Raw genomic sequence first — 20020 nt, 5'->3', positions numbered from 1 at the left:
TTCTACTATGCCTGTGAAGATGGACTTGTATATATAAAAAGATATAGCCACATGCTTTGTAAAGTGATTTATACAAGCCCCAGGCAGAGTATTTGAACTAAAACAGAAGTAGAAGAGAGAGCTGTACAGTAGAAAGAAAGCATTAAAATAAATTGAGAAATGGGGGATGTAGCTATTTTTAGTCAGGGAGACCTATTGAGGGCAAATGCCTTTGAATAGAAAACCCCATAATCTTATAATCCAGTGAAACCTCACGGGGAAGAGCACTAGTTAGGCGTTCCAGATTCAGCCCTTGGTAGTCCAGCTGTGCCCATGATGGAAAGCTTTGAGAATGTCGTTCCATTTATTTACAAACTGATCAGGTCCAATATTTGGCTGCTGCTCGCTGAAAAGAGCATGGAGAAAAAATGGTCCCCATCATCAACCAACTCGTGCAACACAAATCTAAACCATATACGTGATTAGAGTCACATCATGAAAGCGTTGGAGGGTTCAATTAGGCACCCATGACAGAATATAAGTCCTCAAGAAGGTTTTCAAAGAGAGAAGAAGGTACAGAAAGTCAGAGGAAGGAGCAAAAGGCTATTCTGAATCTGCCGATTGGTTCACAAATATGCCTTTAGCCACCCTTAAAATATTAAAATTTATACCATTTTTCAGCAAAAAATAATTTTAAAAATTAAATAGTATTATTATATACTAATACACTTACCACGAGGGAAAACCCAGGCGTATGGAGTTCGGACACCTGTGAGCTGGGCTTTCGGAACCAGCTGAGAAGCGCACAGTGACTTTTCGCTTTGCAACAGCGCGATGTTGTTGTTTTCCCTCGTGGACGTATCTGTCTGGAACCATATTCGCCCAACAACTGGCAATGTTGCGGCGATTTTTAAAACAAACATCTTTTGGTTATAGAAACCTCCCTCTTTTTGTTTGTAAATGGAGTGAGAATGAGGTCTTTTTCCAGTGAGCTGGGTAGGGCCGGGCTCTGGGCTCTAAAGGGGCGTGGGTGCTGCTTGTTGTTTTCAGGATTTCGGGGCGAGCCTCTCCCTCCGTGTGGAAGCAGGAGTCAGGTAGTACTATCCTACAGGAAAGAAAATGAGAGAGATTTTTATTGTGATTTTGATTTCTTTACTGCAGTCTTGATGTGTCTGGAACAACCCCTCCTCCCCCCCTTTTTTTGATACATCAGAGATTTTAGTACCTTTAACGATGGCACTGTAGCCATTTCACCTTATGATAAAAAGCAAAATGGTCCATTTGTGGTGCTTTAGGAAATTTGCCAAAGGGCTCCTTTGTCATTATAATCCTTCTGCAGTTGCCTATCTAAAATAAACATGATTTTTAAAGCAAGAGCTTAAAACCATGGACATGAAAGGTGAAAGAAAGGTTTTTAGAGATAAGGTTTGGGACACTCTACTTGTGCTTATCAACCTGTTGATCCTTCTGAGGTTTTGTTTCTATCTAGAGCCCCTTAAAATCTCAGTGGCACAAGGTCAGGCAAGACTAAAAGAAGCTATATTTATCAAAAAACATACTGAGTTACTAGTAGTATCTAGTTCTTGGAAATTAATGCTTCATATCTTTTTAAAAAGCAATTATTGGTGCATTAGGAATCTTTTTTTGCTTAGTGGTTGCATATTTCAAAAGCTCCTGTGCTTGCCATTTAATCGTAAGTGTATTTATTTGTCTCTTATCTATATAATTAAGCTTAAGGCTTTTGTTGTTCTCATTGGTTGCTGACAATTATAGTAGGTGCGCTAATCCTTTTCAGTGTGGGCCTTAACTGATTGAAAATGACCAGACCTCCAACTTACTAACTATGCTTATATAATCTGGCATTTCTATTAGGGACTCCTTTCTTCCAGGTTGATTTCAGAACTCTGCCAGAGAATTATGTATAATTTTTTTTTTTTTTTTTTTTTTTTGGTCAGAGTTGGTGCTAGTCAAAAACTAAACCAATAACTATGTGAAGTTTCCTACCTCAGACTTTCATATACATTTCATGTTCTCTTAGAAAACATGTCCTATTCCGTCACCACCCCCATCCACATATCAACATACTTTACTTTCTTCTAATTGAGTGGGGTTACTTCATGACCACAAAGAAGGATTTTTTTTTTTTTAAATCTTCATATCTGTACTTTCTAAACCATTTAATGTCGAGACAACCAGACTGCTTGGTCTAATGATGAAAAGAATTTATTTGATAATGCTTTGAAGCTAACCTGGATCTCAATGAGAGATCATTAGTGAAAATAAGGGGGATTTGATAGGTCTGCTCTGAGATGTCCTGATCCCAACTTATGAATATTATTTTAATAGAGCTTTGCAATATTGGGAAATGATTTGAGTAAATAGTATTCAGTAAGGAATATGGTCATTGACAGGTAGACCTTAGATTTTTGAATGGCATGTTTTCATTTGTAGCAGGTTGATTTCAGTGTGGGAATGGATTGTCTTAATCTCTCAGGGGTCACTGACTACGATGATTAATTTTATGTCAACTTGGCTAGGCTACAGTGCTTAGTTTTTTAGTCAAACACTAGTCTAAATGTTGCTGTGAAGCTATTCTGAACATAGGATTAACATTTACAATCAGTTGACTCTAAGTAAAGGAGATCACCCTTGATAATGTAGAGGGTTGATCCAATTAGTTGAGGGCCTCAAGAGCAAAAACAGGTCTGTCTCCTAGAAAAGGAAGAATTTTGTCTCATGGCAGTAACATAAAAATCCTGCTTGAGTTTTCAGTCTGCTGGCCTTCCACACAAATTTTGGACTTGCTGCCTTCACGGTCGCAGCAGCTGTTATTCCTTAAAAGAAATTTATATATTTATATATAAAATGTGTATGTTATATTTTTCTCCAGAGAAACGGAACCAGAAAGCTATTGGAGAAGCTTGCCTGATGATACATTGACTCTCGGAAAGAAAATCAAGCCCCTCCCCCCACCAGAATTATGCAAAACATTTTAATTACTTTTTAAGAGTTAAATTTTTTAAATCTAACTTTAAAGGTAAAAACAGTATAGTAAATCATCCTAAATTGAAAAAAAAAATCTTAATTGTTCTTAGTTTTAATTTCAGGGAATTTTAGGAGAAAGAGCTGGGAAGAGCAACAAAGCATCAGAGGACGGGATTGGGGAAAAGTCTCAGTGCATTTTAAAACACATCGTGCTTCACTTGTTTCACGCTTTATTGGCCTAAAGACGCAGAATGTCCCTCTCCTTAAAATGCCCGTAAAATCATAAACTGAGTTGCTTTTCACTCACAAACCTTAAGATTCATCTCTCAAGTCACCTAGCCGTAGTGATCCTTCCATAAAAAGTTGAGCCACTGGGGGCAACCTGTATATCTTCTTCTTCCTCACTCCTTCCCTGGAGTTTTTCACACAGTTGGTTTTCATCAGGTTGCAGGTAGGTGGGAGACGCAGGGAGTCTGTAAGTTGCAGGTGTCACAGTGTGTGGCCCTCTTCTAACTAGAACACCCAGTGAAGCTTCCATTGTTTTTGTTATTTATCTTTAATTCTTAAACCTCTGGTGGGCATCAGTCTAATAAGCAGAACAAGAAACTGTGAAGCTGCCTGCAAAGAAACCATGTGAGGTCTTGGTACGTGCAGAGGTAGTAACTGTGAAAGGAAGGAAGGGCTGCCTGAATCTCCCAGGCTGTTTCTCTCTGCCAGACTGTTTTCCCTTGGACATACCGCTTGAGGTTTTCATTTTCATCGGGTCATGGAATTACAGGATCAGAAGAGACTCTAGAGATCTAAAAATCCAACCTGTACACAATGCATTAATTCTGCACATCATCCCAGCTCAGTGTTTGTGTACAGCTATCTTCAGGATGGAAGGCACAGCTTATTACATTCTGGTAACTTCCAACCACAGGTCCTAGGCCTGTCTGCCAGAACCACATGAAAAGTAGAAATCTTTCCAATGTTAACCTTTAATTTGGTTATTTTATTCCTTTAGTCTTATTTTACTTTCTCCAGAAGACAATGTCCCTTCTTTCAAGTGATCCTTCTGTGGTATGGCCTAGAATCTGGGTAAGTCCTAGATTGCTATCTTCTGAATGTGTTCTAATTTATCATTCCATCTGAAATATCTAGCTCAGACCATGTGATCTGAGGACCAGAAAATACAGAAGCCTTGTTCCCTATTCAGCATGCTGGATGTCTGCTGATACCACCCATGATCCTGTTGGGATTTTTACTGCCTCATCACACCGATGAAGTGTAGTGAGCTTACTGTCCAAGGACCTTCCATCCTTGTATCTGCTGAAGCTTGGATAGGTCTTCATTTTGTACCCGTGCAGTTGTCCTTTTTTGATATAGGAAGAGGTGTTCATATGTATAACTACTAAATTAGTTTTTTTTTAACTATAACCCATTTATTGTGATCTGTTGAGATCATTTTGGAACTGATGCTAGCCATCTCTCAGCTTTGTTTTATCTACAGATACGAAGCCCTTATTCTCATCTAAATCTTTAATAAAAACATTAACCACCTTTCTTTCCACTGCTCATTTCTCCAGCTCTCACCTGGACTCTATTGTGGGAACCTTAAAATAAGTCTTCCACACTGCCAGAGGGTGCCTGTTAGCAGCAAAGGAGTGATTTTTATATTTCTGTATTTGCCATCTATTCCCATGGCCACCTCTTGAGATCCCTTTTCTCCACCTGGACAAAGCAGTTATGTTTACTGTTTTTTCTTTCTCAAGTCTCACTCCTTTTCCCTTTGAACCCATCCTATGCCAGCTGTCAAACTGGCCTGTTTGGATTTAGTCACATTTAGTCATCAACATCCATTAATAGCTCCCCTTGCTTTGTTTAGCGAGAGAACATTATATGATTTGGCTGCTGCCTTCCGTCTGATGCTATCTCCCCAAGCACTTCGTCTTGCATCCTCGACATGATGTTACCGCTCCTAAAGCAAGACAAGGAACCACCATGTGCTAGTTTTCTTCCATCTTACTAATGGTGTGGTTCAAAAATAAACTAAATAGATAACTACTCATAGACCAATGATGAATTAGATAACTTTTAAAAACTCAGTCTTGGATATCTGCTTGATTTGTCTGTTGAACCCAGTGATTGATTTCTTTGTCTCATTTTGAATCTGTAAAATTGGCTTTCTCATCTGTTAAGGGTGTTATTATTAGAGGAGAGGACTTTTGGTGCACATTTTAACTTCGGTCACAGAATTCAGAAGTTCATGTCCTGTACGTTAATAAAGTATTATCAATGAGAATAATGAACAGGAAGTCCTACAGGTATTTTAAGTTATGTTACTGAGTTGAAGTTGAATGTGGCTTTTTATAATATTTGCAACTTGGCTAGTGATTGCCTAATGTTTAGAAAAGGATTTTAAAGAAAGATTGGTATCCACACCTTACATTCAGATAAATGAACCCTTGGGGTTTAAAATTTGTTTACGATGGAGCAGACCTGGGAAAATGGGTTCTGCTGGCACCGAAAAGTGTTCACTACGCAGCGTAGATTCATAGAAATGTTGTAAAAGGCCCGGTAGTGACTTAGTACTTCTTGGTTGATGGCATGCCGCTACTGCAGTAGTAGTATTTACTGTTTTTCTTCTATGCCTCTTAACGAAAAGCGGTAAAATAAAGATCAAAGCAAACCTGCCTTTTTATTTTCCTCTCGGAGGGACAGTCTTTCTTTGTGCAGTGTTTCGTTTTCCAGCAGCCTCTTGGAAGCTCTGCACAGTGCTGCAAGATGGCAGAATGTCATGTCTTTCTTGCCACAGAAGCCATCAGGAAGTGGCACCATTCACGGAAGTGGAGGGGAACCTTTGACTTCAAGAATGGGAACAGCAAACAGCCAGCTGGGACACTTTGTTTTGATCGCACATCAGCCTGCCCTGGCTCTTGTCATTTTCAAACCATCCGAGATTTTTTTTTTTTTTTGAGTTACATTGAAATGTGGATTTCTAAAACTCCTGTTAGAAGTAAATTGCAGTTTACCTTGGGGAGATGCATTAAATATTTAAAAGATTACTGATATCCAATCGTTTTTGAAGACTTAATCATCTCCTCTAATGTAGAAACATGGAAAGGCATTTTGGCACTTCTGAGCCCTGCTGGAAAGTAACAGATCCGTACATAGAACTGTAATTTCCCAGTGACTGGCCATTTAATCCAGCAGTAACCATTTGTTTTTAACTACAGTCCTCAATTAGTACAAATCAGGCTCTTTCCCATTTTAGTAATGTTTTTGTAAAGCTCACTAGGCTTTTAAAAAAGAAAATCTAGGTATACTTCTCATTGATTAAGCAGGTTTCACTTTGCAAGCAGATATTTCTTGGATTCACTCATGGGCTTTGCTATTTTCCAGTTTTATAGTCATGACAGAAGAGCTTAGGAAGCAAAAGTGTGAACAGAGAGCTGAAGGTGTATGTGCGTGCCTACACGAGTTTAGTCATTTGCATAACATTGTGACAGCTAGGCCCCAGTCATGAGGTGACTTCCTCTACAGAACAGCAAGTTCATCTCTGTTTCACATTCACGCACCTTACAGGTTAGAGCTAGGCCAGAGGTGCCGGGCAGCCCAGGGTAGATGGATGGACAAATTCATTCTGTTTTACAGGAGTGGGGCTGGGGGTAGAGATAGGCGGGGAGCAGCAATATTAGCCTGTTTGATTCACAGTGGTGATAAGCAGTACCATTTTCAGCTATGACTGTGAGTACATCTTATGATTATACTGCAAAAATTTTTTTCTGTGTAAAGCCAGTCTAGGTATAAGATCTACTCTTTTGCACTAAGCAATGTCTCATTTCTCTCAAGTTTGTACAAAATCTCCATTGATACATCATCTATTATTTTAAGAACTAAACAAAACAATTGTAAAACCTAATTGACTCTTGGAAGTCTACAAACACCAGCTTCCACAGGGGCTGAATTAAGATTCTGTATCTGCAGGTGACACTCAAGGCCAGCTGTATATCACATTGAACTGAAAACACTTATTGGTGCTGGGGAATAGTAGAATTCAGAGCAGTATTTCTTTTACCTCTGGGGATATTTAAATTCAAGGCTTCACTGTTCCCCTTCCCATAGTTGCTTTCATTTGAGGTCGGAGTATAAAAGGAATTAGACTAACCCCATCACCCTACAGGGGTCCAGCCACAGTATCTTCTGGCATTTTATAACCATTAACCCATATATCCGTTAAAGACTAGCTTTGAGTATTTAGGAAACGAATCTCAAATATTCTAAATTAAGTGAAAAAAAAAATGTGTACTTTGCAGGTAGAAAACAGTCCTTTATTTATGACAATTATTTGGCCTCGAGCTGTTTGCTTTTTCTGTGACTGGTCACAGCTGTGACTGGGACACAGCTAGTTGGTGGTGGAGTCCGGATTTACAAGGCTGCAGGACAAAAGCATCTTGGCTTCTGAGCAAGTGGGCTGGGAATTACTCTTGACTCAGTAACTTACTAACTGTGTGACATTGACCTCTCTGAACCTCGGTTCCGTGATGTGTCAGGCTATTGTAACTAACACGGAAAACACATCTATGTTATCCTAGCACAGCATCTAACATAAAGTTGCACATGTTCCCAGATGATGGGCTATTATTATATTCCTTCACTTGACTCCACATTGCCTCATGGGTTGTATGATGGGGGCAACTTTTGGCTTCCTTTAGTTAGGATTTCATGTCCCCCGGTAAATGATTTTAAGTTTAATTGTATTCTTTTAAAAACAAGCAAACAAAAGCCCCAGCCATTTTGGTGTTTCATGTTTTGATACAAATCAAAATTCTCCATGAGACTTCTCAGGCCAGAATGTAAAGAATCCCATCTTTGTCACTGAGGGATATTCCATTCAAGTCAACAGAAGAGAAAAACTGTCAATCTCTGGGCATAGTAGAGGTGGGCTCATTTCTGGTCCTGTGTGTCCCAGAAGGGCTGTCCTGTGAGCTCTCTTCCCTGGTACCTTCATTTTTCTGGGTGCCATTAGTGTAGCCATGGACCTCAAATCAGGCTTATGTTTATTGATTATCTGATTAAAGGAAAATAGAAAATTAAACCATATTTAATTCGGGAAAAAGATGAATATACCAAACAATTATGGAAGGACATTAAACAATTTGTAGCCACTGTTTATTTCTTAAACAACAAGATTTTGACTATTTGAGACATGGATCCTCCCTTTCCTTCCCTCTCCTTGTTTTGCTATCTCTGTAGAGTTTGGAGAGTGGGATCTATGGTTCTAAATTATGGAGGCCAAATAACTTATCAGAAGGCAAAGTACTGAACTAGGAAAAAGGAGATCTAGATTTTCATTGTAGACTTGCAGCCAGCTAACATTTGACCTGGGCAAGGAATTTCACTTCATAGGCCTTGGTTTCCATAGATGCAAAGAAGCTTTCTCAGACCCTTTCGGCTGTAATACTGCCCTTTATTTTATTGCAAACACCTATCTCATACATCAATGTGATTTTAAATAAACTCCGTATCTGAAATTTTCTACATTTCTCCAAGCAACAGATCTAAACATCTATTAACTAAATCTCTTTAGAGGGAAAGAATTCATTTTTTGTTTGCTTGCTTGCTTGCTTGCTTGGTTTTTAAAGCATGGATTTGCTAACTATTAAGCACATTTGCAGCGCTGAGCTGAACAATATGAGTAGATAAAAAATAAAAGTATTCCTAGGAGTCGATAGCTGAGCTGGAAACAACTTGAAAATAATTACAAAGCAGAAATGGACTAGTGACAACAAACGTATTATAAAATATAAAAAAAGCAGCTGATATTTATTAAGCACTTCTTACTGCTAGTACTACAGTTATTTAATCCTCGCCCCTAATCTGATAAAGTAAGTGATGTCGTTACCCCAATTTTACAGAGGGAACCGAGGCACTAAGAGGAAAGTGAATTGTTCAAAGTTACTATTTCACGTTGAGCAGTTAGGGAGGATATTTTGCTTGCTTTAGAGCCCCTTATGTTTCCTCCTAGATCACTAGGTTTAACCACTGATAAAAGGTAAGACTGTGGTCTGGGGTTGAGTGATTACTCTGGGCATTCTAAGCAGACTTGAATTTGATTAAAAGGCAAAAAAAAAAAAAAAGAAATATATATTTTTTTAATTTGGCAGTTGGCATCTTTTAATGCCATTTGTTGTCAATTTAATTTTTTTTTTTTCCACACACAGCATAAGTTTTAGGCAGCCTAGAAACAGAGTTTTAAAGCAAGAAAGCTTTTATTTCAGGAGAACACAATAATCACATGATTGTGTGCTTTGGAGAAAACAGTCCAAAAAAGGACTCAAATTGGGTCAAGTGTTGAGACTTGCTCAGCACTGCTGGTAGTGACTGTCCCAAAGCAGTTAGGATTGGGGGGAGCTTGCTGGACATAATCGAGGCAGGGATTGCAGTGTCTCATTGGTGTCTGCCTGTCTTGGAGCAAGGGCATTCCAAATTGTGATCTCCGTGAGAATAGGCACAATTCTCCCCTTGCCTGTCTTTGTGGGAGGGTCTCAGGTACATGGCCATGCTGGTACTCGTGACAGGTGCAGCCAAACCTGTGTTTATACAGACTATGGGGTTCTAATAATGTTTGGAAAGCTAGGATGTGTTACTGAGTGTGAAGTGAGCTGCGGGGGTACCAGCCATGCCTTTATTCATCCAGGAACATGCAAACACTTATGATAGAAAACCTAGCCCCCCAATAAAGAAAAGGCCTTCTTGCCTTGAGCCCTTTTCTCCATACTGGGGAGTCTGGAGCTGCTTGTGCAAGGAAAACTACATTCTCCTCCCATCCTGCTATTAAGAGGAAGAGGGAGCTGCCCAGCCGGCACACTGCCTGCTCGCCGTGCACTGTAACCCTCTGCTGGCGAGTTCTCAGGACCAGCATCCCGCGGCAGGCTGCTGCTTCGGCCTGGGAAATGGAGCCGCTCCCAGCCCTCCTTGATTAGGATGTCAGGGTTGTCAGGGCAACTGTTAATGGCAGCATGCCATATTTTTTTCCTCTGTGCCGAGTGCTGAATATTTTACTGTGTGGTAGCAGAAAGAAGATTGGGAAAAGGTGCTGCAGCAGGAAGGAGAAGCTGGGATCTGATTGAACAGGTCAGGCAGTGGACCGGGGCATCTGAACCTGAGTGCCTTTAATAAGGCTTTTCTGGAAGGAGCGTGTGTGCGTACGTGCGCGTGCACGTTCTGGCCGGCACACATGTGCCTGTGGGGAGTAAGTGGGAGGGGGCTTGTAGGAGAAGGGGGGGTTGCTGCTAGGTGAGGGGGAATTACAGGGCCTCAGTTGCCAAGTGGCTGGTAGTATCTGTCAGCTGTCTGCACACTGTTTACCCTTAGGGGATCTATTACAAGTGCTCAAATGAACCGGCAGCTTAGAAACTAGCAGCTTCCTGGGAGCTGCAATTACATAAGCATATATTTTTAATATATAATAATAATTGCAAAACAAGTAGCAGCAGTATGCCTGGATCGGCTACAGCTCTCCGACAAGAGAGACTGAAGAAGACCAATGCGAGGCCAGTTCCCCTTGGTTTATTCACCATTAATGAGGAAGATGAACAGCAAAAGAATGGAAATTCCAGAAGACCAAAAGGTAGGCATTAGCTCTACCCTTTGGTCAGAGCCAGCCCATTTCTCACGCTGCCTATAGCAAGCACATTTTCCAAACTGTGTTCGTGGTGCATGCTGTATGGAGTGCTTGTGACCTCCTAGCACAGTTTGCTGCTGGTATTTATATACTCTAGGGCTGCGTATGCATGAAATGGGGAACAGGTTTTGCAGATTTGATAGGTTTCAGATCAGCTGCCTTTTTGACCTAAGCTACTTTCTTGGCCTAGAGAACTTTAATTTTCACATCCTCACTGAAACAGTTACAAATGACTCCTCAGCAGGAGGAGGAGATATGAGTTATCAAGGTTTAAATGAGTATTTCCTCACCTTCCTTAGGTATTTCTGTTTAATGAAGTGAGTTTCTCCTTGAAGGGGATGAGTTAGATAAAGAGATCAAAGAGTGCCAGTTTCCCATAGACGGCAGGTCAAGACGTTACTTCCTTTTCCAGTCTGAAATTCCAAGAGCTTGAAGAGGAAAACAAAACATCGAGTGTGACTATAGGGAGACCAGGGAGGGGACCATGAGGCTTTAAAACTTCTGATGCTACCTCTGCTACAAATCATTGTGTAGTGGTTGAAATGTGCTGGGTACAGAAAGGAGGGGTCTGCCTCTTGTGCTGTTCTTTCGTAATGATTAAATGGAGAAGCAGCTTGCCCAGCTTCTCGAGTCCCCGTGTACTGCATCATCTTTAGCTTCATCTTGTACCAACCCAGGCTGTGAACCACCAGGGCTGTAATTATCAGAGAAGCAACGTCACACATTTTTGAAGAAAGGCTTTAAGGCTTGCATTTTAAGTTTTCTGGTATCCTGACTCTTGCAACCCCCTTCCCAAAAATATATAAGTTGTTTTCTTAAGTTAATAGATGATCACTTTCGTCGTTTCTATGTGCCGATTAAATTTTAGTTTGCATTCAAATTGTTCTGTCTCTTAGCTATCAAATTTTCTTCCTTGTGGTACAGAGCAGTAGCATGGCAAAGTAGCAAGCAGATATTTAAGCAATAATAGCATGAGTGTTTAAATAGAATCTAGTGCCTGAAGACTGGCTTTTTTCCTGGTTCTTGAAAGAGTCTTAGTTTGCTTTTATTAAATATAATTGAAACTGTCTAAATTCAAAAGTATATTTTTGCTTCATTTTTAAAAGATTGTATACAGGGAAATTTTAATAAGTAGAATCTTATACTGTAGTTGCTTTTTACTATACTATCAGATGTAACTTCTAAGAACCAAATGACCTCAGGAATCTAATGATGCTATGAATGGAAGGTGACTTAGCTGATTCTTTTACTAGCGTGTGAATTAGTTGAACCAGAGTGTGCTCTTGATGAAAATGCAATACTTTAAATTGTTAGTAGCAAATCATTTGGCCTCTTGGCAATAGGAGTGTTTGCTTTCAAGTCTAGCTCTGTCCATCAGTAGAACAATGATGGAAGTATTCTATGTATGCATTGTCTAGTCACATGTAGCTAGGAGCACTTGAAATATGGCTACTACAACTGAGAAAGTGATTTTTTAATTTTAATTAATTTTTGTTAATTTAAACTTAAATAGCCACACGTGGCTAGTGGCTACCTTATTAGGCACCACAGTTCTAGTCTGTAAAGCTGTGACATTCTGAATGTGGATCCTCTCTGCTCTGTCCATCCTAAATTGCTTCCTGGTGCCAGATTTGGTCAGGTTCTGAACTGAATGAATTTATTAAGAAAGGCATGGAGCAGATAGCCTCCTCCCTGTAAGGGAGCACAGTAATGGAGTTAGAGACAATTTCATTATTCCTTTTCCACGAAAATGTTATTGCCTGCTCTGAATATTCTTACCCGTCACTAGTTGTCTTTACCGTCCTTTACAACTTGTAATGGGCATCTGTTTTCTAAATTATCATTTCCAAACTATCATAGCAAGATAACATACAGGTTATCTTTCATGTGTGACTATTAAGATAAACCATCAGAAAGTTTGTTTTCTCTTCTGCCCACTCCATGGTCTAATCAGTCAACCATGTCCAAACCTGGTTTTCACGTTCAGTATGTCTGTTCTGCCGTTACCAGGAATATAGAAGCTTGCTATCTAAATTCCATAAACAAAATGCTTCTGTCCAGGACTACCTTGGGTTAATGACAAGTCGCATCTATCCAGGTACTGTTCTGTTGGGTAACCATCGTAATGAACTGAGTAGGAATGAACATGTCGATTACCATCTGGATTCCCAGTGGCAGCTACAAAATTCCCTGATGGGGTGAGACAGTAGTTTGGTTAGCTGGTAGACGAGATCAAGCCTTGAAGGAAACATTTTTCTCTCATGTAATCAATAAGAATGTGACTGTTTTATGTGCCTTGCTATAAGAGACATACGCCATTTAGATAATAATTGAGAGTGAGCTGGGCTTATACCTTTGCTCATATACCTCAGAATCCAAGCTTCTGTGTAATGCTGACGTTAGGCCTGGCTTAGGAGAGATTGTTTAGGTACTGCAATGACTAAACACCTTTGGATACGTTTCAAGACAAACCTGCCTTTTGGTGAATTTTGCTGAGTATAGTGTGATTATTAAGTAATGACATTTTCTCCCTAAACCAACATGTGTTAAATGCTCACCCTGTGCAGTTTACTCTGCTGCGGCATTGTAGAAGTGATGGAAAGATAATTGACATGGTTTCTTCTCCCAGAAGTCTAGTGAAGAAAGACAAGTGTGTATAAATAATGCAAGAATATAAATAAAATCAGGGGAAAGGCTGATAGTGTAATGAAACACATCCGAACCCCTCTGAAGACTATAAGCTTCTTAGAGACTGGGACTACTACTTCTTATAAGTGCCTTGCAGAGCGCATGGGACATGATTGAACAGAGGTAAACTTAACATTCAGATATAATTTTCATAGGCTCTGAAGGTCTTTCTAACAGGAATTCTAAGAAATGTTGATAGTTTTAGATTTGCCTTCCCAAGGTAACTCCTTTGAAAGAGATAGCACTATGTTTGAATGTGACCGATACATTAATCATATTACTCTACCATATTGCTTTTATCTGACAGTGTATCAGGGATTCTACTATGTTTTGTTGTCTTCCATCATACTATTCATCATTTTCTTTGGTGGAAAAATGAGCGTATGTTTACAAGGTGGTATTATTTGACGATTTTGTTAATATATAGGTTAATGCCTTCTGTCCCTTTTGTTAGCTCATTGCAGGTTAGATTGTAAAGAATTAAAATTTCTCCTTGAAATCAGGACACAGTAATTTTGAGAAACTGTGTTCTCCTTTTCCTCCCCACTCCCTCCCTTTTTGTTAAAATGTGTATTTACAGAGCCTGCAGTGACTTCTTTTGGCTTGTCCACTGTAAAAGTAGAACTGCTAGTTAAGGTTTCCAGATGAAATACGAGCTTCCATTTACCATTTCTATTCCTATTAGGTAGGTGATGGTCCAGCAACTGAAATGTCCTCTTCGTAAATCTTCAGTCTTTTTCTTTTCAAAGAGGAGTGTTACGTCAAGAAGTGTGAATGCCACTCTAGAAGCGTTCTCACACGTTTCCTAGTTTCCTTTCCTCTTTTGTTCTGTGAGACTTGGACCACTGTCTGTTCCCAGTGTCCTTATTTATGCCATTTGAGGACTAGGCAAAAGGTTTTAGCAATAGAATTTTATAGCTAGTAAGGCAAAAGCAAAGTTTAGAACAATAATATCAAAGATCTTGTTATGAGGAGGAAATCTTAAAGTCAGATTGACTGTTGTAACTTTTTTTCTTTTTTAGCTAAAGAGACCTTAAATGTAATGTTTTATTCAAAGCGTTTACATAAAAATAATAAGACAGGGATGTCAGGAACAAGACTCACAACATCTAATGTATGGTTTGTACTCATTAGATTTTCTATAAATATCTGTGGAGTGAGTATAACTGTCTCCCAGGCATTCTGTGTTATAGAAGAAGTTACCATACATATCGCTGTGTACAGGGGGAACATGATTTAATGTGTACATAACCAAATTTTTTGTATAGCGAGGTACTATACATAATGGGAATACTATGCATAATGGAATTTGCTTGTTATGAAAAACTAACAAGCTTAAAAATTGTGCACCTCTTTTAAAAATTATAATTGATGGGTTTAAAATAGCCGACTGCTCTAACCATAGGAACAGATAAATATTTGGTGAGAATCTCCCAGCTGATAAATCTTAGGCATTATTTGTTGGGAGGTTAATTTGAAGTATCCATTTCCAGTAACACCAGCATGTCTCCAGGAGCAACTTTAAATTTAATTCCTTCTTACCAAAGGTTTTCCAGACAACTCAAGGGCCCTCGACATTGTTTTTAGCAGAAACTAATACCTTCACAGCAATGGAGGTAATTTTATTGATGGAGACCATCTTAATTCTCAGATCTTCTAGGCATTTAGGAAAAGCCCAGTTTATGTCAGACTCTCCATATATTAGGTTCATGTTTTAGGTTTGCCAGCTTTAAAAGGCAAGACATACCCCCATTATACCTCAGCTCCGGATGCAGTGGCCCAAAGCGTGTCCCAGATGGACATAAGACATTGTGTTTGAAATATTCAGCACCACTGAATATTTTTGCTGACTATAAAATGCAGGTTCTATTTTTAGGCTATCTGCCCAGTGATGATTTTGTTAGTGAGAGAATTCCAGTGGATTCTGTCTAGATTCTAAGGAATTTACCATGCCAAGCCAGTGTGGAGTGTAAAATGAGAATGGAGCTTGGGAGTATAGACCAAGGAAAATTATTTTCAGCGTTTTGATCTTGGTTTGGAGGGTTAGATTTATCCTTAAAGATGCAGGCCTAATAAAATAGTAGCAGGATATTCAGTGGATTCAGTGAACCTGTCATCCTAAAACCATCACTGGGAACAACAGTATGGAAGCTGGTGCCACCTCTGTACTCCTCATAGGATTACATTTAAGGTCAGGAATCAAGGGATGACTTGGACTGGGAGTGGAGGGTTAGCATCTCTGTTAGCCCCTTTTAAAACCTTCCCAAACAAGGTAGCACAAAATTTAAGTAAAAATACAACTTCAAGAGAAATTTACCTCTTTGAAACAAATTGTTGCCTCTAATCTTCTATACTATAGAACTGTAGAAATTCAGAGATGTCCGTTTATATGGTGGAAAAAGTTCAACCAGGTTGACTAGTAGTGAGTGGCCGCGTTCCAAGTGTACAAAGTTCATGAGGAATTCAGACTACGTTTAGGGTAAGAGACTGTCTGATGTGACAGGAAAAGCACTGCGTGTGGAAACAAGGCAAGTGACTATCATTTAACCTTTCCAAGCCTCGGGTTCTTAGCTGTAATGTGAGATTAATAAAATCATGTTCACAGGTGGGGGGGAGGATTAGAGATAATATCTAAGCACTTAGCACACACTCTAGAAAATAATTGGGGCTCATTGAATGATAGTTATAAACATGGTAATTTGTAATCAGATGTCCCACGTTTTCTGATAACTTCTGCCTACCTGCTCTCTTTGTTCCAGCTCTTTCATCAGTCTCTTTGTTATAGAGAGACTGTGCATGGCCTGGTCTCCTACCTCAACTTGCTTGTGAATGACAAGTTGCAGGACGGCTGCCTGTAGTCTGAGGTCTTCTTAGTCTCTTCCCCATAATAGACATATGCGACTGGGTCCTTGTCCTGTGTTTATTCATGGGGATCAGATGGAATAGATGACAGGTAGATTACTCATCGCGGGAGCCTGTAATTTTGTCATGTAAAGTGAAAGAAATAAATTACGTTACGTCAGATCACCTCATGTGTTATTTCAAATACAATCAAGGGAGTGTACCTGTTATTCCTGAGGATTAATGGAGAACGTCTGGTTTGACTTAGGGAATAATAGCCATGCTCCTCTGCTGTCTTGGAAACCAATCAAAAGGCATCTTTTTCCCTTAAATTTCGTACTTTTGGGGATTTTGACTTTGGTTGGTTGGTTGTTTTTTTTTTTTTTTGCTGCCTTTGTATGTGGGGTGCGTGTGTGGTGTATGAGTGAGTGAATTGCTTGATGGCAATATCCTAAACTCGCGGACAGGTTTCACCAGCAATTCGGGCTACAGGCCCTCACATTTGGGGCTGCCCGCTTTATTCGGCCCATTTTTCTTTTCTCATGCTGCTTTTAGCACCAAGACTTGTGTGCTAAATGTGGTCCGTTTCTGTCTTTTTCTCCGAGGTAGTCTTGTTTCTTTCACCAGCCAGTCAGCAGTTAAGTGTGGTGAGCATTTGGCGAGCACCGTACGGGTATTCCATTCGCTGCTGTGAAATGGGCCTTTGTATCTTGAGGCGAGCTCTTCCCTCTCCCTGCTGCGCACTGCGGCTTCTCCTCCTCCCTTCACTTTGCTATGCCTGGTCAGCTTCTACTCGTCCTTACATTTAAATGTCACTTCCTCAAGAGTGTCCCCAGATCAGGCTAGGTCCCGTGTTCTAGGCTCTCATAGGATCATGTACTTGTCCCTTCTTGCTGCAACCAAATTGCAGATTGTTTGCTTCAGTGGTTGTTTAACATCTGTCTCCCCGACCAGACTGAGCTCTAAGACGGCAGTGTGACTGTTCCATTCATACTGTGCCCCTGGCACCTCTTATAGGGCCTAGTACATAGTTGAGGCTCCTTAAATATTTGTCATGGGACCAATTAGAGATGACATACTTGGCTCTGCCAGCCAGAAAAAAAATGAGGGAGCACAGCTGTCCAGGCCTTGGAACGTTCCAGGGGCCAGGACTTTGGTCTGAATCTGGCAAAGGCCTGTAGATATATGATCAGTCATCACCCAGCCTGGTACTAGGATGGTGACTTTTGTATTAAAGACCTTTGCCCACTAGCCTTCATTCAGAGATGACCTGTTTTCTGCTAGGACGTTATGTCTGAGAGAGTCTGCAGATTCTTCAGTGTCTTCCTTGGGCCAAATTTCAGTGCCAGACCATTCCAGAAGCACCTTCTACCATCATCTTTCCTTGATGAGGAGCTCATTATGGAATGTTCATTTTGAGTTTGTGGGGTATATTCATTATGGCATGTTTGATGTATTATAACTATGTAACTCCCTTCTGGACAACCGAAATATACTATTGGGACTATAAAGCGTAAGCTGTATACCCATGGGAGTTTACACAAGAAATAAATCATTAACTTAAACTCTCCCAGAGCTCTTTGCCGAGGAGTCTCCACTCCCATCTGCTCCTGTGGACCGGGAAGGCTCCTGGACAGAGAGCCGGAACTGCTGTGAACTTAGCAGCCCAGCGTGTTCCTAGTCACGCTCCCTCTGGTCCCCCACCCATTTCAGTGCCTCTCATTAAGCCACCCTCAGAAACTTCCTTTTATGCCTCTCTTTGATAATACCATCCCTGCATCAGCCTTTTTTTCAAGGCCCAGAAAAACAGGTTCTTTGCAGACAGACAGTTCCTGGTGCAGACCTTTCGGTGTGTGCAGATGCACCGTGCAACTGAGGCTCCAGGATCCAAAACCTCAGCACTCTGGGTTTCCCCCTGGGCTCGCTTCGGGAATCTGGTTTTCTCTCTGTAAGTTACCTCTGACTCTTCTGTAACACTACAGTTTAAATGATTTTCCTATTTCTTACTGACTGTCGTTCATTATCCGTAGCTTCCCCCTTACCCATCTAGTGGTTGAGAATACTGTTACATTCGCATGCATTGTAAGTGGGACTCCAAACTGGCTGCTTCAGCGAGCACTTCCAGTCATCAATCGGCTTTACTTTTTCTCACAATCCAAGTGAATTCAAAAGCATTTTTGCTCCACTGCAGCTAGTTGCGGTGGCATCCACGTTGACTCTACATGGCCTTCATTTCAACTCCATTTAGCCAGCCAGCCAGCGGTGTAGGTCTATGTTGGAACTCGTTACCACTCTGCTACAAACCAAAGTTCTACAAACCAAAGTTCGTGTACCCAACACTCCAAAAGGCCAGAACTCAAAAACGGCAGGGTTTGGAGTCAGGAAAGGTTTATCAGTGTAGAAGGTGCCAACCGAGCAGATGGGAGACCTAGTGGTGCTTCAGATCCATTTTGCTCGCCAGACCAGGCCAAGGGTTTGCAAGGGGCTGGGAGAAACAGTTACGCGGAAGTCCTAGTGGGGCAAGTTTTAATAGGAGGACCTTGGAACTTGGCCATTTATGATATCAACACTGCATCTTCTCGGACAACAGACCCTAGGCTTCTGAAAGGGTTCCAGGGTTCAGGCTTCGGTTCTGTCCTGGTCCTTTGGTTCAGAGGGGGAGGGGAGTGGGGCAGACACAGCTGGAAGCCAAAGTACAGTCCTCTGCACGTGCCCCGGGTGCATGACTTGCCGTCTTGGTCTGTTATCTCTGAAAAGCAACTCAGTATCTCAGTAAACAGTATAGGACCATTTTGAGCTGGTTCTGTCTTTGTAACTCCACCTACAGTTTCATGAACCCAGAAATCTCTCTAGGTCCCCACAAACTTCAGATTCAGCAAACACGAATTTTCGTGTTCACCCCCTGTTGACAGTGTTCTTTCTAGGTCTTACCAGGTATGCGAGCTCATCCTACCTGCACCATGGCCTCACACCTTCCAAACCCTTCATCCTCTGCATGACCCCTGGGCCGCTGAACCCTGCGTTCTCATTGTTATTCGTGCCCTTCCAACTTACGTGACCTTTTGGCAAACCTGGAACTCGCATGTGACCATTTCAGCAATGCACTGGGAATGATGCCTGGGCCTCCTTGCAGGCTCTGAGTATCTCCCCATGGCCTCTACTTTCTTCTTTAGGGCCGTTGGTTGTGATTGTGAGAATGCTTGGGTCCATTCTTTCTTGTTCTCCTGCCACCAGATGAGCCCTTAATGCTGCTAGCCAGTTGTTTTAGTCAAATCACATTGCATCTAGTATTTACCCCATACACTCTATCTCACTCTTCTAACTTTTTCTTCCACTTTGCTATTATGTATTAAATTAGCTCCTAGGTCATAATTTACTCTCTTAAATAGAGGGAGACAAGAAATAGAAAGACATACAGCCTATTTATCCTAAGAAAAACTCAATGACAGAAAAGAGAAGCATAAGGAACTTCTGTTTTATTTGATGTGATTTTGAAGAAAGAAGAAGGTAAGATTTAAAATGGCTGTTGGATACCAGTATCGGATTTAACTAAATCTTGAGTGTCAAAGGAGGATTACACTTATGTGGCCAGTGACATGATTTTTGGTGAAGTATTATAGATAGGAGAAAAAAACAAATTGAAAGCTCCAGGCCCCATCTGAGAGTGTTTTGATAATTTCTTGTAGATCATTACAACTACAGATATATCATAAGTGAGTTAATATAATTAGTGATCTCTATCTTATTACTTTGAGAGAACAAGTTAGAGATGAGGCCATAATTCTTTCAGGTGATGTGTTAAAAAAAAAAAGCTTTAATTCTGGACTTTGGCGTTTCTTGAATTCCTTTCTTCTAACA

General features: G+C 40.6%; 1 protein-coding gene across 11 annotated transcripts in view; it reads left to right on the top strand.

The window, feature by feature from the left end:
- Positions 1–20020, top strand: part of MAP7 (microtubule associated protein 7) — a 151979-nt gene that overhangs the window by 9563 nt on the left and 122396 nt on the right. The window contains exons 1-2 of one of the 11 annotated variants that reach the window (XM_036221964.1): positions 9120–10083; positions 10440–10579. The exons of 3 other annotated variants lie outside the window; for them this stretch is intronic. In XM_036221964.1, coding sequence (XP_036077857.1) covers positions 10447–10579 — 133 coding nt within the window. In that variant the 5' untranslated portion in view covers positions 9120–10083; positions 10440–10446. Of the gene's footprint in view, positions 1–9119; positions 10084–10199; positions 10580–20020 lie in introns of those variants that run through there. 7 more of the 11 variants (XM_036221963.1, XM_036221967.1, XM_036221966.1 and 4 more) reach the window with 7 other exon arrangements.

The sequence above is a fragment of the Rousettus aegyptiacus genome, unplaced genomic scaffold (genome assembly GCF_014176215.1).
Source record: "Rousettus aegyptiacus isolate mRouAeg1 unplaced genomic scaffold, mRouAeg1.p scaffold_m13_p_1, whole genome shotgun sequence".
In the NCBI taxonomy this organism is placed as follows: Eukaryota; Metazoa; Chordata; class Mammalia; order Chiroptera; family Pteropodidae; genus Rousettus; species Rousettus aegyptiacus.
The sequence above is the reverse complement of the archived record's forward strand: the minus strand, read 5'-3'. Positions and strand labels throughout refer to the sequence as shown.